A 25,975-nucleotide genomic window follows, 5' to 3' on the forward strand; every position below is an offset into this window, starting at 1 on the left:
TTTTTCAAACACCAGTTTTGAGGGTGATATTAGATAGGGTGAATAAACAAGTTCAGTTAAAGCTTGGAGTCCCTATATTTGTTAGATGTATGGATTCAAGGGGTTTTGTGTGGCGGTTTCATAGATAAGTGTATAGGTCCTCGCTTGTATTAAGGCTCCCCAGATGTTTGGTATCCAACTCTAATATATATTGAGTTTCAGGCGCCTTCGTTTCGCTTCCCTGTTTCCCCCTCTTTTCTGTGGGGGTATCGCATCTATTACATAGTACCTTAAATGCTTGAGACTGCTTTCATGTTGTTCTTTGAAATGTCTCACCACAGGGTAGCTAGGGTCATTGTTGGTGATTACCCTTGTGTGTTGTAGGATCCTTTTGTGCACAGCTAGTTTGGTGTATATTTATGCATGCATCCAGAAATCCATCCATCCATGTATATATATATATATATATATATCTATATATCCATATATATCTCCAAATGAAAGGTTGCCCCAAGGAAGGAGTACCACACAGGTATGTACTTCTCCAAACATTTTACTGCAGGCTACAGACGTGCCCATTGTACCCTTGGCAACAGAGAAGTTCAGTACGCCGGACACGTTTCAAGATTCCCCCTTTCTCAATGGTGTTAAAATCACAAGTGAGACATCATTTAGTCCAATTAAGTACGTATTGCCATACTAGGCATGGCCTCCGGGCCTTCTGGTTCACGTAGTTTTACAATTACCTTACTCAATGAGCGTGTCTTTCTCAATGTTTCTTTGGTTATGTTTACCCCAGTGGGTTGGTGCCAGAGTTTCAATGCGCTATGGCTACTTTCTTATGCCTGCAGTATTGGAATACCTCCCATTGCGGTGATAGTCTGTCACACCGCGGGTCCATTTTACATGGTGGGGCACTCCTTGTTCGGCCGGGCGTGGCCGCTACATCTCCAAACGAAAGGTTGCCCCAAGGAAGGAGTGCCACACAGGTATGTACTTCTCCAAGCATTTTACTGCCAGCTACAGACGTGCCCATTGTACCCTTGGCAACACAGAAGTTCAGTACCCAAGACGCGTTTCCTTGGGGCAACCTTTCATTTGGAGATGTAGCGGCCACTGGCAAGAATCATGCAGTTACATGTGAATATTATAGGTTTAATAAATAACATCAAGGGTTGAAGTAACACAGTGAGCATGTCTGGCAAACAGCTGTCGAACACTTCTTCGTGCATGTTGCAGGTAGCCAAGCTCTCATGCCTGCTGAAAGCCTGGGACATGACTGGGCCGAAATTGTGCTGGGAGAATGGACTGGCCTGCAAACCCTGATCTGGATGTTCGCCGGCCATATGTTTTTGTTAATGGGGTCGGGTAGCAGGTCCGAGAGGGCAGCAACGTGGATGGGGTGCTGTGGAACAAACTAGCGTATGAGAGCAACATGGGGGTTGGGGAGGCACAGAAGCATGTGGATGAGAGAGCAACACAGTTGGACAGCAGCTCATGGGCAAGAATTGGGGATAAAAGTACATCAATATCAGGGACCGACACAGAGCAGGTGGGGAGGGGAAGTACATGATGGAGGCACAAACACATGCATTCTCATGGAGTACTTCAGCAAAAAGAGAAAATTATCTTAAAAAACGCAAGCAGTGTAAGGATACAAGTACTTAGGCCATGCTCCAGGGGATGGCCAAACACAAGAAGAAGTAAAGTCAGCACGTGCTGACAAACTAGTAGCAAGCAATGAGAACTATGATGTAGCCAACCAATGGTAAGCAATGGGCTGGCTCTAAGCGCACTGTAAACTAACAAAATGTTGCGCAAGCAACAGAGTGTACGTTGTCTCAGACAAGACCGAAAAAGCATGCTCATAGCCCTGCCCTGCAGATTCGGTGAGGTTCAGATGAGTCAGATCTGCCTATTTAGATCAGCCTATTATTTGCTGCTGGGTTGCATTTCACATCTTTTGGAGAAGTTTGAGAGCAAGTGTAAATTAGCGTCCAGGAACTTCAGGCAGGGAAAAGGTAGGTTTTTAATAGTTACTTGTCCTTACTATTTGAAAATCCGATTTCACCTTTGAATTGTTTTTTTAATAACTATTAAAAATAGTTGTTTCATTATTTTCTAGCTAGTCCCATTCCTGAGATACAGTCTTTGGATTTTAATCTGTACTCGGGTTTTCTACATAAAACTGCTAGGCTGCCACACTGAAAAACTGTTTGGGTGCTAGTCGCTGCAAGTACATGTAAACATTAAACTTTTACATGCCTTACTTTTAAATACCATGAGCCCTTTCTTGTGGGTAACAAAGCCTACATAGGGGTGACCTATTAATATTTAAAAGCGAGGTTGTGACCTAGATTTATTTTGACAGGTCCATTTGAGGTACACGTGAAGCCATGTTTTCAACTGTCGCTGTAATGGATGGCATAATTGATGCTGCAGTCCACTAGTGACACTTAACGTACTAGCTCTGGGTAAATTTTGTACTGTGCAGTAAATACTTGTAGGTGAAGAAAATATACAAATTAGGAATGTGCCAATTAGACCATATTTAAAAGGGGAACACAGGCACTTTACTGCTTATTAGCAGGTTAAATTGAACAGAGGTCTAACACCAGAAAAATATAGGGTCCAGTGAAAGACGAAATTACGGGTGACTCCATAGAAAAAGCAGATTTCATACAGTATGTATGCCAGGGTTTCTCAACGGTTTTTCCGGACACCGTAGAGAGTTAGTAGGGACATTTTTCTTGAAATGTATATGCAAAAGGGCATGCTGATTTTGGTTAAACTTTCCCACTCTTTCCTTGATGGTGCCTGACATTTTCTGTGTAATATAGACATTCAATACTTTGTTCCACCTGACCAGCATAGGAGGTTTGCTGTGGCTGTTCATCCTCGAACAGTTAAGCCCAGTGGTTAATATGTGATGTGAGCTGAGTCTGCTTATTGAGGAATCCATCTATAAGCAATTACCCAGAACACCTTGTCTTTTCCAATTGAATATTGTCTATTCATTAGGTTAGGTAAGTACTTTTTAAAATTCCTTCTCTCAGCAAGAGTCCCGTCTTAAAAGTTACTTCAGTCTTTATCGGTTACATTACCACCCTTCAAGGGTTCATATTCCCCATTTCAGTCTCTAGTATCTTTATCATAACTTCAGTTACATCCAGGTGTTACTCTTGATCTCTTTTTTGCTCAGAGTGAGCAGGGGATTATTTCACCAGAAACATGTTTCCTAGGTAAGGATTACTTTGGTTACAGTTGTTCATACTCGCTTAACAGATTTCTACTTGGCTTTAATAGGGATTGGTACCTGCCTTCCTTCTTCACTCCTCCTCTTCCTAGGTATTCATTAGTTTCCATCGTATCTGTTCCTCACCTTGTCTTGTCTGTCCCACTCCTATTGGTTCCTACACCCTTGGGCACCACCCCCTACCAAACCCAACTCTGTTCCGCAATCCTCTCACAATAGTCATGGAGTTTCTGTTTTTTTTAATGTTGTGCCTCTTTGAGTTTCTGCTAGAATATCTGCCTTCCTCTTGGTTAAGAAATACCACAATTCGCGGCCCCTCCATTTCTTTGCCCTGCATTCTGTCCTGAAACTGCGCCCCTGGTTCCTTCCTCCTTTTACTATGCCAAAACCAATCTGTCTGCCAGGGACTCCTTTTCCACCCATTTGGAGCCACCCTACTGGGCAAAGAAACCTCTGCTTTTCCTCCAGGCACCTGCTGTAGGGGTGACTCCGAGTTCTTCGGGCTTATACCCTTGTGCACCTCCTTATATCATCTTTTAAGCAGTTTTCTTTTCTTTGTCCCCTAATATCACCACTACCGGATCAAGTGGTGATGTCCGTTATGTATTTGTGGCTGTACACTTGAACTCTTACAAGACAACTACATATGTAGCATAGTATCCAGCAATGGCAGCTGATCCAACAAGTAATAGAACCACCATATATATAATATGTAGCAACAGAACCAGATGTGTTTCCACTTGCTCTTCATTTGTTGCTCTACATCAACTAGTAGTCCAGGATTCATCAGAAATGTCATTATCCAACTCCACCACCCATTTAATCTTCTATGCATGCACTTTAGAAGGAGGAGTTACCTTACTTACTTTATACGGTGTTTAACTAGTTTTCACTGAGTACTCCTGTTTAAAGATATATTTTACATTGGTGAGGTTTCTCATATCCTGTCATTTTACTTTACTTTGAACCTGTTCATGTAGAAGTTGTTTATGTTGAACTTTTTAAAAATGTTTCTTTCTAAGAAGCACAGTACCTCTGTACAGTCCCTGAGTATAATTCAGTCTGAAATATTGGTGAATTCAAGTTCCTGTATTTATAGTTGGCAGTACCCATTGTAAAATCTTGATTTTCCCAGTTTGGGGTAAATGGCGAGGGGCACATGGTCTCACTTGACACCCTCACTGCTTTGACCTAGTCTCGTATGGTAGCCCACATAGAACACCTGAAATTCATATGCATACCATATTTGGTTGAACGCCACACCAAATTGCTACAGGCACCTTCTTTCATTTTTTGTTGCTGTTGAAAACCTATGTTTATAAATGTGATGTCCCATCCACATGAAATCGGATTTTAGTCTGGCCACAAGGGTCTGTCTCTGTGTCTGGTAAACCCACTCCATTCTGTTAGAAAAGTATGTAAAGTGTTTCATTTTTGCAACTGTTGTGTCATATTAGATCAAATGTTCAAGGATTTTTGTGCGTGTCAGAGTTTCTATTTTGATTCTTATCTGTTCTGAGCAACCTATTAGAACTGCCGCAGGAAATATATTTAAAACTATTTGTCTGGCTGAAAATGAGTAGTTCTAATCTGTCTCATCTTGTTAGACCCCTGAAAGTGATTTTCAATAACTCAGGTTTCTGATGTTTGAAGTTTTTAGTTCACTTGGTAAGTAATTGCCATTTGAGCTCATGCTAACCTTTACCCATCGTAACCTGTGCAGCAGCTGACTTCTGGATAACAGCCTTGTCTTACAAAATGTTCATTTCTTTACATTTCTAATAGTTGCAATTGTCCAGAGATTGCCCTGAAAACTTCTGTGTTTTTACAATAAATTTAAAAGCAAATATCTCATCCATGAGAAGTGCATCTTGTTCTACAGAGAGCTCTAATTTGCCTGTTTCACTTGCTATTTTGTATTAGAACATTGGAATGTTGGAAGCTCCTTTGAAAACAATGGAGTGCTCCGGGCTTATGATGGCTGGTGTAAGCCTGGAGCTACAACATTCCAATGTATCTTTGTTCACAGCTCTGGCTGTGAACAAAGACTTCAGGGAGCCTGAGGGGATTCCAGTCCCCTCGCGCTCCCTGAAGGTTTTGTTTTGTTAGAACATTCTGCCCTCTAGTGACAGAATGTTCTAACAGCCTTATAGCCCTTCGTAGCAGGGCTATACCGGCTTTTAAAGTCCCTCTGCTTTGTTAAAGTCCCTCGCCTTCGGCTCGGGCCTTTAACGCTGCAGCGGGCCTTTAACAGCCGGTATAGCCCGCTACGGCGGGCTATAAGGCTATATTAGAACATTGGAATATTGGTAGCTCCATTGAAAACAATGAAGTGCTCAGGGCTTATAATGGCTGGTATAAGCCCGGAGCTCCAACATTCCAATGTTTCTTTGTTCACAGCTCTGGTTGTGAACAAAGGCTTCAGGGAGCCTGAGGGGATTTCAATCTCCTCGTGCTCCCTGAAGGCTTTGTTTTATTTGTTAGAACATTCTGCCCTCTAGTGGCAGAATGTTCTAATAGCCTTATAGCCCTTCGTAGCAGGGCTATACCGGCTATTAAAGGCCCGCTGCAGCGTTAAAGGCCCGAGCCGAAAGCAAGGGACTTTAACAAAGCAGCGGGACTTTAATTGCAGGTATAGCCGTGCTACGAAGGGCTATAAGGCTATTGGAACATTCTGCCAGTAGAGGGCAGAATGTTCTAACAAATAAAACAAAGCCTTCAGGGAGCTTGAGGGGATTGAAATCCCCTTGGGCTCCCTGAAGCCTTTGTTCACAGCCAGAGCTGTGAACAAAGAAACATTGGAATGTTGGAGCTCCGGGCTTATACCAGCCATTATAAGCCCGGAGCACTCCATTGTTTTCAATGGAGTTACCAACATTCCAATGTTCTAATATAGCCTTATAGCCCGCCGTAGCAGGCTATACCGGCTATTAGAACATTGGAATGTTGGAAGCTCCATTGAAAACAATGCAGTGCTCCGGGCTTATAATGGCTGGTATAAGCCCGGAGCTCCAATATTCCAATGCTTCTTTGTGGCTGTGAACAAAGGCTTCAGGGAGCCTGAGGGGATTTCAATCCCCTCACGCTCCCTGAAGATTTTCTTTTATTTGTTAGAACATTCTGCCCTCTAGTGGCAGAATGTTCTAATAGCCTTATAGCCCTTCGTAGCTGGGCTATACCGGCTATTAATGTCCCGCTGCCTTGTTAAAGTCCCTTGCCTTTGGCTCGGGCCTTTAACGATGCAGCGGGCCTTTAATAGCCGGTATAGCCCGCTACGGTGGTCTATAAGGGTATATTAGAGGCTCCACAAAGATCGAATAGTAACTGGAAAAGGAGGCATCCTTGTCTTGTCCCCTTCGAAATGGCAATTGCCTGAGACTAACCAAAATTCATATTCTGTTCTTAGTGAAAGGACAGATGAACTTAGTCAACATAAATTTATGGCTATTTGGACGCAAACCTTTTTTTTCTTAATGCCAACATGACAAAAGTCCAGTCGACTCTGCAGAATGTCTTCTCCGCCTGTAGAATTAGAAGAATCATTTGCAGCTTATCTTTTACCCACAGATATATCACACTCAACACCGTCACATTATCACAAATAAGTCTCTCTAGTAAAGGTTGACCACTTCAGCCACAACTCTGTCAAATTAGGATGTAATCACTTTGTGTGCAATTTGGAATTGCAGTTAAATAATGCAACAGTCCTAATAGCCATGCTGTTCGGGATCTGTCTGGTTTGGTTATTAACGTTAAAATAGGTTTTGGGGTTTTTCTAACTTTACTAGTGTGAAGAAATGAGTTAACTATCTTTAGCAACAGGAAAACTAGAAGAGTGCAAAATGTTTAAAAGACTGCTATTGTAAAGCCACCAGAGACGGTAGCCTTATTACCATGCCTCACCTTGTTTGTCTTCATAACTTCTTCCTCTGAGAGCTGCCCTCCATTGTGCTATCATAAAGCTCCGAAGGTGACCATGTCTATATAGTTAGATTTAACTGCTGGACCCAGTCACCTTTTGGTCTTTAAAGTCTTGTAGGAATATAAGCAACCACATTTTCTTGCCTGTATGCAAGGGGTGCCATTGACTGTTTATTATGACGCGTGTGTTGTTTCTAAATTGATTTACTATGTCATAACCTAGTACCCAATCATCTCGTTTAGCAGCTTTTTGATATGTAATAATTTATAGATGTCATCCTTTGTTGCCTCCGCTTCACCCTTAACCCCTTATGGGCCCTTAATTGTCCTAAGGGCCCTAAATATTTTGACAAAACATTTTCCTTCAGTCTGGCCTTGAGGTCACCAAGCTGTTACTCTTGGTCATTAAGTTTCAACTGTGCTTCCTAGAATAGTAAGGTCAATCTAATTAATTCAGCCGTTATTAATGCTTTTGCAGCATCCCAGATTTAGTATCACTAACTTTTTCTTCATAATTTTGGGCAATAGTATCTTTAACACTTTCATGTAGGACAGGTTCCATAAATGCTACGTTATGTCTCTATTGCCTAAATATTTGTTCCCATGTTAAAAAGCAAAGCCACAGGTGTATGATCAGACAAGATTAGAATCCCAGCTGCCACTAAAATGGTGCAGAACTGCAGCACTAGACCCCAAATAAAGAAATCTCTTCAAGAGTCACTCATATGTATGTTGGCCCTCCAGTTATCTAGTGGTGCCACTAAGAAAACATCTCACTGGTCTTGGTTACACAGATGTTGGTATTCTAGCAAGCCTTGCACAGATCAACCACTGTTTTTAAAACTCCTCCCTTGAGAAGCTTGCGAGCAGTAACTCTGCAGCAAGAGGTAATAGGGTTGTACAAAAAAGATGTTATTTGGTGTGTATATCGAAAACAGTAAATATTCTCATACATTCAAAGCCCTTTACACCTTTACTGCTGTAGTGTCTGTACACTTCTTTGCCAGGCTCCTTTTGAAATCTTTGCACTGACCACGTTCAAACAAATATTGCAGGGGCCCTTCCCTTGACATCTGTGTAAAGTGTCCTGAACATTTAGAGCTATAGCCACTTCTTGAGAGTATTTCCATTTCAGTGTGGCTGTACATATAATATGATAGTTTCGATCCTCGACATTAAATGAGAAAGGTAAGCGATGCAGTTATCGCCACATACGTTCCTCACTGAGCCGGCCTTATTCACTGAATAATATTTCGCTTGGAGGGACAGTTTAGCAGTTCACAAAGAGAAGGACGGTGCACCAGGGTGGAGTCAATGAGCTTCAAATGTCTTCCAAAATATTTCCTTTATTATATTTTCAGGTTAAATTTTTTTTTTTGGGGGGGACATCAGCCAACGCGTTTCGTTCCGAATGGAACTTCGCCAGGGCTCAGGTATCCTGATCTTGATTCAAATAATTAGTATACGGTGATCAATAGATTCCAAAAAGTAAATCCAATTGGATGAAGGCCTGGGTTCGGCAATCGAAAATGAATTTCAGAATCCACAAACTTTTAAGCAGACAAAGTGGTCCAAAAGACGTTAGCCCATGTCCTTTGCATTCACCGACAGGTTATGTACCCAAAAAAAACACACTAGTCGCTCTGCGTGTTGCAAGGTCAAAGAGCCAGGGTAGCGGCCAATAATTCTGGTCAATGTTGACACATTCAAAAGGAGTCCCCCACCCGGACTTTCAAGCTTTCAAGGATTATTGGACGCTACCCTGGCCCTTTGACCTTGCAACACGCAGAGCGACTAGTGTGTTTTTTTTGGGTACATAACCTGTCGGTGAATGCGGAGGACCTGGGCTAATGTCTTTTGGAACACTTTGTCTGCTTACAATTTGTGGATTCTGAAATTCATTTTCGATTGGCGAACCCAGGCCTTCATCCAATTGGAGTTACTTTTTGGAATCTATTGATTACCGTGTACTAATTATTTGAATCAAGATCAGGAAACCCATTGACTCCACCCTGGTGCACCGTCCTTCTCTTTATGAATTCATTTATCTGGTTTCCAGTGGAGTGAAAGTGCGGCGAACTCCGGATGTGTTTGAACAGACATTTTATTAATCTGTTGATTTAGGAACTGAGGTGCTGAACTGTGGTCAGCCGCATTTTACTTTGCTCACCGTGGACAGTTTAGCAGTGACCAGGGCAACCACAACCCTGATACTTGTTGAGGCTGCTCCCCCACCCATTAAGGCTGATCCATACATCTTGACCGTTTAGTGTAAGCCTAAATAAGGTGGCGAGGGAATATCTGTGCTGACCCCAGTAGTACACATCCCCCACTCCGAGAATGAAACTGATTGTGCCACTGTGATATCTGCACCATCTCACTGAAACGAGGTCCAAGAAGTGTAAAAATAGGCTTTTAGTTCTAATTGTCAATTTATTGTAATTATGTTTTATGTTTCATAATGCCAGGACTTAGTGGGCCAGTCTGCTTGACTACTTTGTGACCTACTTCTTTTTGTTTTCTCTCACAACCTAACTCCAGGGTATGAAAGTGTCCTGCACCCATTTTCAGTGTGCAGCTGGTGCCTTCGCCTACCTACGGGACCATTTTGCACACTCTTACAGTGTAGACATGAGCCACCAAATCCTCAATCTAAACATCAACCTAATGCTGGTAAGTTGCAAGGGACCATCTGTGGTTGCCAGTTCCCAAGCTGTCTTTCTTTGATAACATGTTGTGGGTTTTTGTTTCAATATTTAATTGAAAGATTGTACCTTGTTGCGTCTTAAAATGTTAGATAGGAAGGAATTCTTATGCAGAGTTATGTAGATCAAGTGATGCCCAGGTTTCCACGCATATTTTTCTCAATCTCGCCTTGTCAGTAACTATAGTCAATGAAAATGTCCAGTTCTCCCTTTATCTAAATTGTATTGTAGCATTTATATACGACTTAAAACGCTTATTTTGGTGCTGATGCGTTCAGATGATTAGTTGGTAAATCGGAGAACAATTCAGAAATGGCAATCTCACAGCTAACTATTTGATTCATGCTATTGGATTTATGAACACTGTAAGAATTCTCTAATACCTCCGCATAATGTCCAAATCCTCCAATCCTCCACCTGTACTTTTGTGGAGAGCAAAGCACATGCAACAAAGAAGAGGGTGTTGGTGTTTCAGAAAATACTTCCCCCCCTTACAACATAAAGCTACTTCTGGCAGTGAGAAGGTGTTGATTCTTTTGGTAATAATGACATCTTGTATTGCATTTTTTTTAACAAGCTTACAAATGCATCTGTTAGAAAACAAAATGTTGCATCAGTGGTCTCTGGAAGCAGCTGAGTTCTAGTTTTGTCGATTCAAAAAGAACAGCCAAGATATCAATGGTGGAGCAAAACCTATTTATTGCTGGGTAGACTGGTTCTGAATATGAGCTTACAGATTCATCCTTTAAAAACATGTCATTGCTCTCATAGTGACTGAGACCTGTGAGAATCTAGTTTTGTTGTTGCCTAGATAACACTCCAGAATTCATTGATGGAAGAAAACCAATTTGTTGCTACTTACACAGTTTGCTGTTAAAACCATGGAAGTATGTCTACGACAATGGATTGCTGAAATAAGCATTTAGGGCATATACAGTTAGAATCCGTTTAGCAAATCAGTGTGTTGGAATTGACAGCAGTAGAGCTAGCACTCCATGCATTTCAAAAAGTACTGTACAATGTAATGTTTTAGGTAAAGGCAAAATGATGATCAGATTTGAGTCCCAAAAGCATAGAAGCATACTTTATGCAGCTGTCCAAAACAGCACTACAAATTTGGAATTAGGCTGAAGACCATTCAGTCCATCTTCTGATTAGTACAAAAAACAATGGTCCTAACTCAATTATTGACACAACGCAATAATCTTATCCAGTTATGTCTTTCCAGATTAGAGCTAATTATACAAAAAAATCATTTAGAATAGCTCATGATATTCAATATAACATTATAACATGAAGCGTTTGCAACATCCAATTCTTGAATCACCATATATTTATTTACAAAAATCTCATCGGTTGAGACGCCACGGGAAGCACGGACCTACATGGACGCAGCGCGGCTAATTTGGCTGGAAGCGAGATGAATAAATGAATTCCGTTTGTCTTTTCAAAAAAAGGCCCGTGACACTGCAGAACTGACTGATCCCACGACTGCAGCTTGACAGCCTGTGCAATCATACGAGACAGGACAGCCTACATGTTAATTGATTGATTTTTACACGTTACCTATGGGAACTGAATACCTGGATTTATACCAGATACAAAGTCAAGTCGAGGACCACGTCAGGTTGCCCCAACACCCTCCCCCCTTTGTCCTGAAGAAGACCCGCACGGTCAAGGCCTCAAAATACCTCTGTACCCTTAGACGGGTCGAAACGTCGACACCCCTCTTGTTGTAAAGCCTGGTACACGTAATTCCCTAAAACGTGCCATAACAAGAATTAGATTCTGTGTATGAAATACTTAATTGATTGGTGATATTTTGAAACGTGACCAGGCCATTTCAAACAGTGATTTATAACCGTGTACTCTGTAAAGGATTTTAATGTTTGCTTTACTGTCCTTCAAATTAACTCTTTCTACACACTCACTCCTTAGCACTCTTGTTTTATGCACGTTCTCTCTGGAGCAACCATGTGTCGAACATTATATAATCTGAGATTTTTGTAAATAAATATATGGTGATTCAAGAATTGTATGTTGCAAACGCTTCATGTTATAATGTTATATTGAATATCATGAGCTATTCTAAATTATTTTTTTGTGTAATTAGCTCTAATCTGGAAAGACATAACTGGATAAGATTATTGCGTTGTGTCAATAATTGAGTTAGGACCATTGTTTTTTGTACTGATTATATTCCCAGGTCCCTGACTTTTGGGGTAACCCCATTTTTGTAATGGCCATCTTCTGATTAAGCACTTACTGGGATAGACAACTACTTTACCCATGATCTAAGCAAAAATCGCCAAGAAACTCACAAGTAGGTGATCACATTTGATCCCCAAATCTACTGAAGTTGGAAACACCCAAAATAAATCTGTCTGGGAAAGGCAAGAAAAACAAACTCCAATGTTACATTCTGGGTATCCACACCAACAATCAATATGCAATGCTCCATGGATACATTGATCAGGGAGACTCTGAACTTTTTAGGTCGAGCCTAGCGCAACGCGCATGCGCTGCTCTATGGGAGGCTTCTTGTGAGCACTTCAAACTTCCCCCAAACTTCTCCGTGTGATTTTGGTAACTCCCACACATTTTATTAGCCATTGCGTGTGGCTTTCAAAAATGAAAGCACGCAAATGGCCAAAGGCGGGTGCATGTCCTGCCTCTCTTCCAAAAGTTAACTCCCACAGCATTTGGCTCTCGGGAGCAAGCTGCGGCGCGCAGGCTGCCAGCTGCATTCCTCCATCGTCGTGGATCATGTTACTAATTGAACACAGCACGGTCACTTTCACTTTAGCGGCTGCGCTTGTTTTGCTTGTGATATCTTGTTAATTGGTGGCCTTTGGCACTAAGCACACGCCATTGTTCATGCGCTCCCTGTGTGGGTTTCCCCCCACCTCACTATGTGACATGCGCCCGTTGGGACTGCGGTCTTCATTTAGGCACCTTGGGCCTCATGTAGGAAGCTAAATACCGGTCGGTAACGGCCGAAATTCGGTAAATATCCGGTTACCGACCGGTATTTAGGCATTTGCGATGTAGGTGGCTGATTTTCTGGATTCGGTATTTACCGAATCGGAAATTAAGAAATCGGTAAAATACCGATTCGGTAAATACCGAATCCAGAAATGCTATGTAGGGGGCACTCAAGTGAGTGCATCATTGGTGTCTGGATTCGTTATTTACCACCAACTACAAGTTGATGGTAAATGACGAATACCTTTCAAAAAGCATTTTTGTGCTATTTGAAAAGTGCAATGTGGCAGACATACATGCCCTTAGGGCATGTATGTGCGCCACATGTGCACACATGCACGAATCAGGGGTGCAACAGGGTGTCAATGTGACACCCTGCCACCCATGATAATGCCTCCCCTATTACCGATTCGGTATTTACCGAATCGGTAATGGTAACTGGCTTCCCATTCATTCCTATGGGCCTCCAGGCCCATAGGAATGAATGGGAAGGGATGCATTATTACCGATTCGGTAAATACCGATTCTTAAATACCGATATTTACCGAATCGGTAATAATTACCGATTGTTTACCTACATTACATTTACCGATTCATAAATACTGAATCGGTAAAATTCGGTATTTAAGAATCGGTAAATATAATTTACCTACATATGGCCCCTTGTGTGTACGTATTCTCTTCTGAAGCTAATTCATGGCTTGTGGACAGCGCTTCATGGAGTTTTAATTTGCTTCCTTTGTGAACTTCCACATGCAACACTTCCTATCTGCTTTTCAGGCACCCCGTAGGTCTCCCCATGAAGCTGCTGCTACATGCATCGGCAGATGGCTCACATTAGCTTGCCTATGTCACTCGGTCGGATACAGGACACAGCGCTCCATTCAGCAGTCTAGTTCCTTCCCCCAGCTGCTTTAGAGTACGTGACCCGTACAGGCACAGCTGCCTTAAACTTCCTCCTGCCACTATCATCAGCATGCAAAGATTTACGCGCTTCCGATAGTGGATCCCTTCCACCACTATGTTCCCGTTTCACTCTGTACACTTATAAGGTCCCAAAGGTGAGATCTATTGGCTATGCCAATGCTTGTTTTTTCTTTCTAACACAATTACCATATGTCATTCTTAAAACATGTATGGCACTTATGTCAATGATCTCATTGTTCCAACTTACCTAATTCAGCCATGGTACGGAGTTGTTTTAGAAATGTTCATTGAAATGTTGACACATCAGGTAATCTACTCAGCCAACAGGACGGACAGTTCATACACTCCATTCTGTAGGCACACAGTCTAGCAATTTGGCACCTGATATATTTAAAAAAAAAAGAAGTTTTTCCAACTTTTAAAATGGCATTGAGAATGGATACCAACTTGGTATCTGGAAGAGACTATTGTAGGGGCCCCTTCCCAGTACTGAATCCACATCTAATGTATCAGTGTTTTGCTACCAAAATCCATTCACAAATCATAGATTTATACCAACACCTCAAAGGAGTTTGTAATTCATGTGCAAAAGGAAAGGGGGTCTTTGGGGACCCCATCCACTTTGTGAATTGGTGAAAAACAGAAGTTTGTTGAAGAGAAGACTGGTCCATGAGTCCTCTACCTACTGTTAAACAAAGGAAGGTAAAACTAAACTTTTCTTTTTAAACACAGTCCTATTTCCTTTAAGAAAATCGGGCTGCCAAAAACAAGTTTTCTTATTGGAAGGCAATGCCAGACATGGTGGTCTGCTGGCCCCAGCAACAACCATCCCTACGTTGTCCTCCAATCTTAGCAAGTCGCAATATGCAACCTAGCTCATTCATATTAATGAAGTAGGTTGTATTCTGACCTACTATGCTTTAGATTTTTAATCCCCAACCTATAAGTAGATAGGTTGGTTCTTAAAAATCTGTACTGGTTGCATCATTACTGGTTGCAGTTTTGGATAGGAGGTTGACTGTGATGTTGTGGGCCCCTAAAGAGCACCCGTTTTCGTGAGAGTAGCTTGTGCCCTTTTGGCGCAAGCTAAGAGAAACTGACAGTGGTAGGAACATAATCTATAGTCGGGATGTTGACCTTTTTACCACTATCCCTACGGAGATATGGCTTAATGGTTTCCGCCATGCAAAATCTTAGCCATCTCCCATTACTAGCATGCTTTGCCTTCATTATGTGTGGGATGGTCATGAACGTTGCATGAACATGTATATATGAGGCGGTGGGAGTATCTCGAGTGAAGTGTGTTTGAGTTTGTTGGATGCCACATGAGTGTGCTGAAAACTTTTTTGACCATTTTAAGCATTCAAACCTGCACTTACTCATCCACAGCCCCTCTTACTGAAACCAGTTGTTTATTGAGTGACGGGAGATAGCCCTCCTACTTCTTTGAAGCAATCTCCGTACCCTTTACCAAGAGTAAAACCTACCTTCCCTCCTTTCCTTTGTGGCATTGATAGCCCTCTCTGGAATGGCCTAGGGCCTTTCCATATCCACCATGGCTGGCCTAAACCAGTTCCTGGAGCAACAGCCAGGATTGCATACCATCTTCACTGAGTGATTATGCAGAGAACATGTGTATCCTGGTTTAGAAATCATTACCCTACTATTTAAAGCTTTACCACCTGAGATTAGCCTGTCCTGGCCCTCTCCAGGGAGGATACATAATTCTGTTCCAACCCCAGCCATTATTTTGTTCTCCATTTGACTCTACAACTGAGAAGTTCTTCTGCACCACCAGGATGCATGCTGTGTATTCACCACTATCCTTACAGACCAGAACTAAGTTTGGGATAAGCCTACTGAGTCATTTTGCTGCCGATTCTTCGGAGAGTATACCTAGCATCCTTATGGAGGAGTATTTAATCTGCAAAAGAAGAGGAAGGCCCTTCTGACTGGAAGGGCCAGTGTCGACTATATATCTGTAGATAGTGGCACAAGAGCACTCCTGTCAGCTAGCTTGGACAAGCAAAACCAAGCATGTAGACCTCTAAAGTTAGGAGAAGAAAACAAGTTACTTACCTGTAACTACAGTTATCCAGTATTGGTATCTTTCATAGATTCACATGCCTGAATCATTCCCCGTCGCCGAGGCGGGAGTCTCGGTAGATAAAAAAGTAGTGCCAAAAAATAATTAGTAGTAGTAGTAGTAGTAGGCCCAAAGAAAAAAGGCCCTAAGGCCTATCTCTTAGAAGCCTATCTACCTTGTTATGTAAAATAACCCAAGAATTGGTAGCAACCAATCAGACATCAGCACCCTTCTAGAACCCTCTCAGCAGAGCCAGCTCTCCTCAGATTTTCCTAGCACGAGTGGGAAGCTTATATCCCAAACATAGAGAACTGACTCTGCGGGGAGGAGGGTGGGTGCATGTGAATCTATGAAAGATACCAATACTGGATAACTGTAGTTACAGGTAAGTAACTTGTTTTCTTATCCAGTATTGGGGTATCTTTCATAGATTCACATGCCTGAATCAGAGTAGCAAGCAGTATGCCAAGCATACAGTCGTTTGTGGATGGTGGGAGACTATTGCTGATACACTCCCAATTACACCCGCAACTTGATAAGTAGAAGGCATAAGATGTTTTCTGTTAAAATTCAAACATCTATCTTACATAAAGAAAAGACAATGTAGCTTAAAATATAGCAATTATAAACAGTAAATTGAAGAAACATATATAAATATCTGACCTTAGTTTAACAGATGCTGAAGGACGGCTTGTCCTACCGCTGTATCCTCCTGCAGAGTAGATTGCAGACAGTAGTGCTTCGTGAATGTGTGAACATTCCTCCACGTTGCAGCACGACAAATATTCTCCAAGGATACTCCTGCGAACAATGCAGTAGATGCTGCCATAGTTCTAGTAGAATGTGCCTTGACCTTTCTTTGTAATGGTCTATTGGCTTTATCATGACAAAAATGAATTGTAGAAGCTAACCATCTGGCTATAGTCGCTTTAGTCACAGCAGACCCAAGTGTAGCTTGACCATAAGCTACAAGCAATTGATTGGACCGCCTGATGTCCTTCGTCCTTTGCAAGTAAAATTTCAGACAGCGTTTTATATCCAGTGAATGCAACGCTCGCTCAGCTGGAGTGGCTGGATTTGGGAAGAAAACCTTTAGTTTCACTGGCTCATTTAAGTGGAACTGAGTCGGAACTTTAGGGATGAATCGTGGATTTGTCCTGAGAGTAACAAAGTCTTTGGAGAACTGCAAAAAGGGTTCTGAGATGGTGAACGCTTGAATCTCACTGACTCTTCGAGCCGATGTAAGAGCCAAAAGAATAGCTACCTTCCATGTTAAAAATTTTAGCTCAGCCTTGTGGATAGGTTCAAAAGGCCTTTTCATCAATTGAGCTAGAACTGTGTTCAACTCCCACTCTGGGGGAGGTGCTCGAATTGGTGGAAAGACGCGGAATAGCCCCTTCATAAATTGTTTTATTAATGAAGAGGAACAGAGCGAAGGCTTAGAGGTACTCTTCCTGAATCTTGATAGAGCCGCAAGATGAACTTTAATTGAAGAGAATGCAAGTCCCGATTTGGCTAGGGATAACAAATAAGGAAGGATTTGCTCTACTGGAGCTTGTAAAGGATGGACATCCTTCCCCTCGCACCAATGACAAAATCGTTTCCACTTCAAACGATAAGTTTTTAAAGTACTTTGTGCGCGTGACTTAGATAGAATCTCACGGCATTCCTGTGAAATGGTTAGATCTTTGTATTCTAGGAAATCAGGAGCCATGCGTGCAAGTGCAGCGACTGTGGATCTGGATGGAGTATTTGACCCCTTTCCCTTGTCAACATCGTCATTGTTGGTATTAGACGGATGGAGCTGTGAGCTAGAAGAAGCAGCTCCTGGAACCAATATTGCCTTGGCCAACGGGGTGCAATCAGGATGAGGCGGCAATGCTCCATCTTCACTTTGCGGATCACTTTCGCAATTAGTGGTATCGGGGGAAAAGCGTACGCACAAAGCCCTGACCATCTCATGGACAGGGCATTTCCTCTTGATCCCTGTTGAGGGAATCTGCTTGCGTAATAGCGGCATTTCTTGTTTTCCCTTGTAGCAAACAAATCTAGTGCCGGTTTGCCCCATGACTGAAAAATTTCGTCTAGTTGCTTCTGCTCTATTTCCCATTCGTGACAGCCTGCCAGGGATCTGCTTAGGTTGTCGGCCAACGTGTTGTGAAGGCCCCTGACGTGCTCCGCTCGTAAGGATATCTTGTGTGTTGTAAGCCATTCCCATAGTTCCTGAGCTTCCTGCGACAGGGACAGTGACCTCGTTCCTCCCTGTTTGTTGATGTAATACATGCTGGTAGTGTTGTCCGTTCGGACCAGCACTGAGGCCCCTGCAATCCTCGGGAGGAATGCCTGCAGAGTGAGAAAAATGGCGCGAAGCTCCAGTCTGTTGATATGTTGTTGGCGGTATTCCTGGGACCATCGTCCCTGAATCTGTAGATCTTGGAGATGTCCTCCCCACCCCTCCATGGAGGCGTCTGTTGTTACCACGAATTCTGGAGGAGATGTTAGAAAAGAAAGGCCCAAAGTCAGGTTTTCCATCCGTGACCACCAATGCAGAGAGACTCTCATGTGAGGTGTTATCCTGATGGAGTCGTTGAACGACCCCAAGGCCTGTTTCCATTGTAGATGTAACTGTTCCTGCAGAGGTCTCATTCGGAGCCTTGCTAAAGGTACAAGATTTATAGTTGATGAACACATCCCCAGCAGAGACGCAAACCTCCGGACAGAAACTGACTTTCTTCTTGCGATTGAAAGTGCTAGCTTTTGTAAACGAAGTTGACGTTCCTCTGACAAGAATGCCTTGCATTGTTTGGTGTCCAGCATTGCTCCCAGAAACTGAATTCTTTGTAGAGGGAGCAGTTGAGATTTGCTGTTGTTGAGAGTGAGGCCTAAGTTTGAGAATAGACTTAGGCATGCTGAAACTGCCTCTACGGTAGTCTGCTTCGAAGGGCCTTTGAGCAGCCAGTCGTCCAGGTACGGAAATACCTGTATTCCCTGTGACCTTAGAGTCGCTGCTACTGGTGCAAGACACTTTGTAAAAATTCTTGGAGCAGATTTCAGCCCGAACGGAAGGACTTTGAACTGATAGTGGACGCCAGCCACTACAAATCGCAGGTACTTGCGATGCTTGGGAAGGATAGGAATGTGGAAGTACGCGTCCTCCATGTCCAGAGAAGCCATAAAATCCCCCTTGTTTAGGCAGCTCAACACTTCGGCCAGTGTAACCATCCGAAAACTCTGCTTCTTTAGAAATTTGTTGAGCTTGCGGAGATCCAGAATCGGGCGCCACTCCCCTGACTTTTTCTTTATGAGGAAAAATCGAGAATAGAACCCGGTTCCCTTCTGGGGCGAAGGAACTTTCTCTATTGCGTTCTTGCGGAGCATTATTAAAGCTTCTTTGAACAATAAGTGAAGACGAGGGGGAGGGGGACCCCTGGGCGGGGCAGTAGGGGGTTGTTTTGAGAACTCCAGGGTGTGACCGTTTCTGACTAAGTCGATGACCCAACGATCCGAGGTGATCTCCTCCCAATTGTGTGCAAAAGCTGTTATCTTTGCTCCTACTGGGAGGGAAGGAGGGATGACTGGCGTCCAGCGTAGCTCATTGCTTCTTGTTGGCGTCGCGACCCTGATTGTTCGATCGCCTTCTTCCTCCCTGACGAGAGAAACTATTCGAGGAAGATTGCCTGTAAGATGATCGTCCATAAGGCTGTCTATATTGAGACTGATATTGTCTATTTTGCTGACTTTGATAATTTCCCCTTGAAACAAAGCCTCGACCTCTTGCACCACGGAAAGATCCCCGTTTGTATTGGAGAGCAGCTAGTGACTTAGCTGTATCCGTATCAGTCTTGATTGCTAGGAGGGCCTCGTCTATATGTTTCCCAAACAAGGATTCTCCATCATAGGCCATATCAATGATCTTGGCTTGAACCTCTGGCCTAAAAGATGTTGCTTTAAGCCATCCTTGACGCCTAAGAACTGCAGCCCCTGCAAGCTGCCTAAAGTTGGTATTTGCAATATCAAGAGCACAGTCTATGATCTCTGATGCGGCTCGTTCTCCCTCTTGAAGTATTTTCCTTGCCTCTTGTTGACGATCCTCAGGAATGAGGTCTATAAATTCAGAGAATTCTGACCACATCTGGCGGTCATAGCGACCAAGAATGGCCAAGGAGTTTGCAGCTTTGATAGAAGTTGCCGCCATCGTAGAGAACTTCTTGCCGATCAGATCCAATCTTCGCCCTTCTCTATCCGGCGGCGTCGATATCGGCATAGCCGGATTTTTGGACTTTTGTTGAGCAGCCTGTGATATAACGGAATCTGGTCGGGGATGACCGATGAGACAGGAGGGCGTCTCTGGAGGAGCACGATATTTCTTATCAATACGAGGGAGGACAGCAGGTACAGAAGCAGGTGTTTTCATAATCTTTAACCCCTCATTCCAAATAAAATCGATGATGGGAATTGCTCTGGTAATTTTCCTTTGCTCCTCTTTAAAGTCATGGAGGAAACAATCCGTATGCTCCACAGTGACTGGTAATTGAAACCTGACTGCTGCACGCTGCATTAAATTGTGAAAGCCACCTATATCCTCTGGAGGAGAATCCGATGGTTGTGGAATAGGTGGAGAAGGCATGGGAATAATGTAATCATCCCAAGGATCCAGATTGGTGTCTTTATCCGGTACTTCACCCTCTTCGATATCTTCCTCATCAGTGGAAATGGTATCATGGTGTGATTGTGTACCCGAACCAGCAGGGTGAATCGGCGAATTCGGCATGTCCGTGTGCGACTCTTCCGTCGGTTGTATATTAGGAAGAGGTTGTTGTGGAGGAAAGCGTTGGCGGTAATCCGCCAGCATGGCCTGAAGGTCCTGAATCAGTGTAGGCGGGAGATGACTTGATTCTCTACGATCCCAATCCCTTGAGGGATGCCTGTAAACTGGTGCAGCAAGGCCTTCCTGGTAAGCATGCTCATGGTAGTCATCCTCCTCATCCATCTCCTGACACTTAATATGCAACTCCGAGGGGTGCCTAGCTATCCCGAAAGGACCCTCATCATCCTCCTCTTCATAATCATCCCCTTCCGTATATGAGTCCAGGATATGCGAAGGCAGCAAAGGAGAAATATTGCTGTAATCCTGTTTATGAAAAGTTTTTAGCTGAATATGCGTGTACGCAATAGGCGTAACATGGGTAGTTGGAATCGCTCTAAGGAAACCTCTCGTCGACGGGCTTCCCCTCATAGACGGACTTGCTGTCTTTTGAGGCGTCGACGGGATTGTCATCGTCGTCGACGGGGTCTTCGCCGTCGACTGGATCGTCATCGTCGACGAGGTCTTAGCCGTCGACGGAATTGTCGTCGTCGTCGACGGGGTCTTCGCCGTCGACGGGATCGTCATCGTCGACGAAATAGTCGCCGTCGACGGGATCGTCATCGTCGACGAAATAGTCGTCGTCGACGGGGTCTTCGTCGTCGACGGGGTCTTCGCCGTCGACGGGGTCTTCGCCGTCGACGGGGTCTTCGCCGTCGACGGGGTCTTCGCCGTCGACGAGGTCTTCGCCGTCGACGAGGTCTTCGCCGTCGACGAGGTCTTCGTCGTCGACGGGGTCTTCGTCGTCGTCGACGTGATTTTCGTCGTCGACGGGGTTGTCGTCGTCGATGTTGTCATCGACGATGCTGACAGAACTTCCTTTAAGCTCGACGTCGACGCAATTGTCGACGGAGTCTTAGACGCCCTAGGAGACATGATAGGTGACGATATCGAAGTAGTGGAGACTGTAGCCGTCAACAGAGGAGCCGCAGAAGTCACAGAGATAGTATAAGATGATCCCACTGACAAAGTTTTAACCTGAGGTTTACTCACGGTTTTTGTAGTTGAAGACCTCTTGGATCTGTCAGAGTCTTGTGACTTCTGTGAGTGGTCAGAAGTTACATGAGAGGCCTTATGATGTTTTCTCCCTTCACTGGAAGAACTATCAATTGATCTAGCTCTCTTGCTAGATGTCGAGGCCCTGTCATCCTCCTCAGCCGAGGAAGATTTTAACCATAACAAAACTCTTGCCTCTCTGTCCCTTAAGGTCTTAGGAGGGAAAGTCCGGCAAATTCTACAGTCCTTAGCAACATGCTTAGGATGTAGACAATAAATACACTCCTCATGCTGGTCGTCTACATGGACCCTCTTCTTATCACAGGTCCTGCAGGGTCTAAACAAAGCTTTTTTGTCAGACATGACTGAAGAAAAGAAGAAACTGAGTAGGCACTCAGGGAGACTCCCTTCCACACGACGTGCGGTGAAAATCTGAGGAGAGCTGGCTCTGCTGAGAGGGTTCTAGAAGGGTGCTGATGTCTGATTGGTTGCTACCAATTCTTGGGTTATTTTACATAACAAGGTAGATAGGCTTCTAAGAGATAGGCCTTAGGGCCTTTTTTCTTTGGGCCTACTACTACTACTACTACTAATTATTTTTTGGCACTACTTTTTTATCTACCGAGACTCCCGCCTCGGCGACGGGGAATGATTCAGGCATGTGAATCTATGAAAGATACCCCAATACTGGATAATTTGATTGCCTTTTGTACTTGAATGAGAGCTTGCTCCATCTTCAGCCCTCCCATTCCCATATTGTGCTTCTACCTATTTTTTCCCCACCCTTGGAGGTCTCAAGAAATCATAACACTGACCATGACCTACTTTTCCTTGTGGTTGGCTTGAGGGAGAGGGGGTCTCCCTGATTCTAGAACTGATGGAACAAGCTTTTTAGCCCAAGTGGTTTGAGAGATCTTCCTTGAGGAACTCCCATTAAGAACCCCTTAGCCAGGCCAGTAGTCCACTAGTCTTTGGACACCCAATTCTAGTTTTGCGTGCTCTCTCACACCCCATAACGGAAAATCAAAACTGCTACTGGTGGTTGCTAAAAGTCAGGCGATCCCTGAGAACCAAGTTAGTTCATCTTGGGTGAATTGGTACATTTGCCAGCCCCTCTCTCCACCATTAGTTCAATGATTACTGGACCTGGACTTCGTTGACTATCCAGTGCTCCCCAACCAGGCACTGGAGACTCGACACCTAGTCACCAATTAGAAGTGCTTAATCCTATTTTACTAACTTTTTGGAAGGTGGGCACTTCATTTCTTAATTTCTTTGGGTGACGGGTCCTCTGGGTATCTTCTGTGGCAATTGTAATAGGGTTACTTTACTTCGAAAATAATAGTTTGCCACAAGACTGTATGGACTTTCAGAAAGAAGCAAAACATCCATCCACCAGAACATCATAAGTTTTCCAGTGAAAGATTCTTAATCAAGTGCATCCAAAAATGCACTATGAACCATATGAATGTCAATAAGAAGTCATTCTCCTTTGTCTTCTGTATTTAGGGAAATTTGGCTGCTTTTTTCTCAATTAAAGTGCACCTGGTGGCAAGCACAGCCTAAAGGCCATCTCTTTCACAAACCTCTTTTTTTTTTTTTTAATAATTCAAGTGGTTAAAAATTTCTAAGGAAGATCTTTCCTCCTACAGGTCTCCTTCTTCACCATGGACTTTAACATGTTCTTTTCTGCACTCCAGGATTCACCATTTGAGGCTATACCAAAGGGTTTTTACAAAATTTGTCTTGTAAAGCTGCTTTTCTTGTATCTTTGATTTCAGCTGAGTTAGCAAGAGTCAAGCTTTATGCACACAAGAACCTTTCGCCATGTTCCATAAGAACAGAGTAGTGATGAAACTTCACCTCAGCTTTCTGTCTAAAGTGATTTCACATTTCCATTCCATTGAGACTATTTCTTACAATATTTAGTCCAACCCATCGTTTCCAGCAGAAAGAGCCCATGACACTCTAGTGGGAAAGAGTTTTAGATTTTATTTGGTCAAAACCAAAGATGTTAGCTAACCTGAACGTTTTATTGCAAACTGTGGTCCAGTTAGAACGGATCTCACCACTACAAAACAATCCATCTCTGGTTGGATATTCTCTTATATCTTACTTTGTTATCCATTGGCTTGTAGGTTTTCTACTAGCAGACCTAAGAACCTACTCTGCTAGGTGTAATGCTGCTATGGCGGGTCTTTTAAGAAACATGCCCTTTTCCGACATATGTGCAGCTGACACTTGATGATCTGTCCATACATTCACAAGGCACTGTGGTCTTGATTCAGACTCCTGGGCTGACACCCAGGCAGGACAGTCATCCATGAGAAATCATTGTGGGTAATGGCATTTGGCTCTTTCCAGTCATTCTTTTGTCTGTTTTAGCGGGATGGTCTTGCTGTTCTATTAAGTGCTTACAACTTGATGAGAATTCTCTGGAGGAGAAGGAAACATTACTTGCCTGTAAACCAAGTTCTCATCCAGGTGACTCTTGATCAAAGTCACAAGCAACCCTCCCACTTCCCTGGATAAATGAACAGAAAACATGTGTTCTACTCAGAATGATCCTCCTCTTGTAAAGATGAACTGAAACTGTCACCTGTGGGGCTTGATCGAGGAGAAGTTATTCCTTATAGGCATCATGTCAGTTTTCGTACGATATCTGTGGCAACCTATCTACCTGGATTGCCTTTCCTTTTTAAAAATGTTTTGTTAAAGATTTTTCTAGTCCCTTTTTTTCTCGTATTAGTGACTATTGACCTTTGCATTTATTTTCATAAAAAAATTATTTGGGCAGTTTAGCTTTCTATTAGGCACAATAAAATTGCTTTTAAATGAAGACTCAAAGGATTGGAAACAAATCTTATGGTCCATCTTTAGATACATTGAATGGAAGTTAATGTGCAAGTTGTTCAACATGGTCAGTGCTACTCATGAAGACTCAAAATATTGGACATTGTGATCATGAGAGAGAGAAAGAGAGAGATTAAAAAAATATTGGTTTAAGAATAGATGTAGTTAGAAAAACGTCATTTATTTTAAACCAAGTTAAACTACACACTCCTTATAAATACAAAAGTTGTAGTTAGAACAGAAAGTTAGAATTTGCGCCCGCCCAAAACGTGCTATGTCACGCAACTCCGTACAGTGTAGTGCCCATTCGCTAGCCAGACTAAATTTACTACAAGTCGCACCTTGCCCATGAACTGCTTATACCCTTTCATATCACATCATTTATAGCACGTTAAATCATAGTAATCATAACAACCCTCATGACATCTCAAACGATTATTTAGGAGAATAGTGTGCATGGTACAGGGCAGAGTTATAGTTAATTTAAACTGGCGTGCGAGTTGACAGCACTCTGTACGGAGGTGCATTAGTTATTAGTAAGTTTTGGGTAGGGCCCAAATTATAACTTTAGGTTATAACTAGAACCTTTTAATTTATAACGTGTGTGTAGTTATTTATTGTTATTATTATGATACTGTTTGTGAGGTTTAAGTTGGTTTTGTTTAGAGATAATAAATGTCTGCGTCGTCTGCGTGATCGTTTTGCTTTCAAAAGCAGTTCCTCTACAATACCGTGATACCTCTGTAAATTCTTTCAATAAAATTTACACCAATTAAATATTTTCTAATTAAAAATATGGATTCAAGGTTTCATGGCTAGTTTGTTTTTGATTGTATATGTGTTAGTATTGTGACTGTTGGTTGTGTTAGTGAAGTATTCGGGTACCACAGTACTAATGCTGTACTATCAAGATAATACTGCTGTACTTCTGCTTTTGCACAACAGCATTTCATTGACTTAGAACGTGGTCAATTGTAGGAAACAAGAAATATACCCCTCATCCCAATTCAATTTCATATCGTCAAAGGAGAAGGTTGTGCTCCTTGAAAGAGGTAATATCTTTTTTTTTTTTTAAAGCTTCTTTGTAGCTTTTAGATATCTCCACTGGCTGAAGTTGATGATCCAGTGCTGTGCAAGAGAAGGAAGAGGTGGCACAGAGGCAGAAACTAAAGCAATCCATTGTGTGGAATTTTTTTCATTGCCACGTAGAGAGAAAAAAAAATTATTGCCAAACTTGTGACATGCAACCTGTGTGTAAGCGGGACACTGGCACGGGGGGGCAGAAGGGAACATTGGACACGCACAGTAGAGGTGTTTAAGGGTCTTTATTTTCTTATGTGATAACCGTTTGTGGGATCTTCTTTTTGTCATTCCCATAAGACCCGGGTATTACGAACAAAAGA

General features: G+C 42.9%; 1 protein-coding gene across 1 annotated transcript in view; it reads left to right on the forward strand.

Moving 5' to 3' along the window:
* Window positions 1-25,975, forward strand: part of PTPN23 (protein tyrosine phosphatase non-receptor type 23) — a 558,626-nt gene that overhangs the window by 97,019 nt on the left and 435,632 nt on the right. The window contains exon 6 of the mRNA XM_085628617.1: window positions 9,698-9,829. Coding sequence (XP_085484743.1) covers window positions 9,698-9,829 — 132 coding nt within the window. The remainder of the gene's footprint in view (window positions 1-9,697; window positions 9,830-25,975) is intronic.

The sequence above is a fragment of the Triturus cristatus genome, chromosome 10 (genome assembly GCF_964204655.1).
Source record: "Triturus cristatus chromosome 10, aTriCri1.1, whole genome shotgun sequence".
Lineage (NCBI taxonomy): Eukaryota > Metazoa > Chordata > Amphibia > Caudata > Salamandridae > Triturus > Triturus cristatus.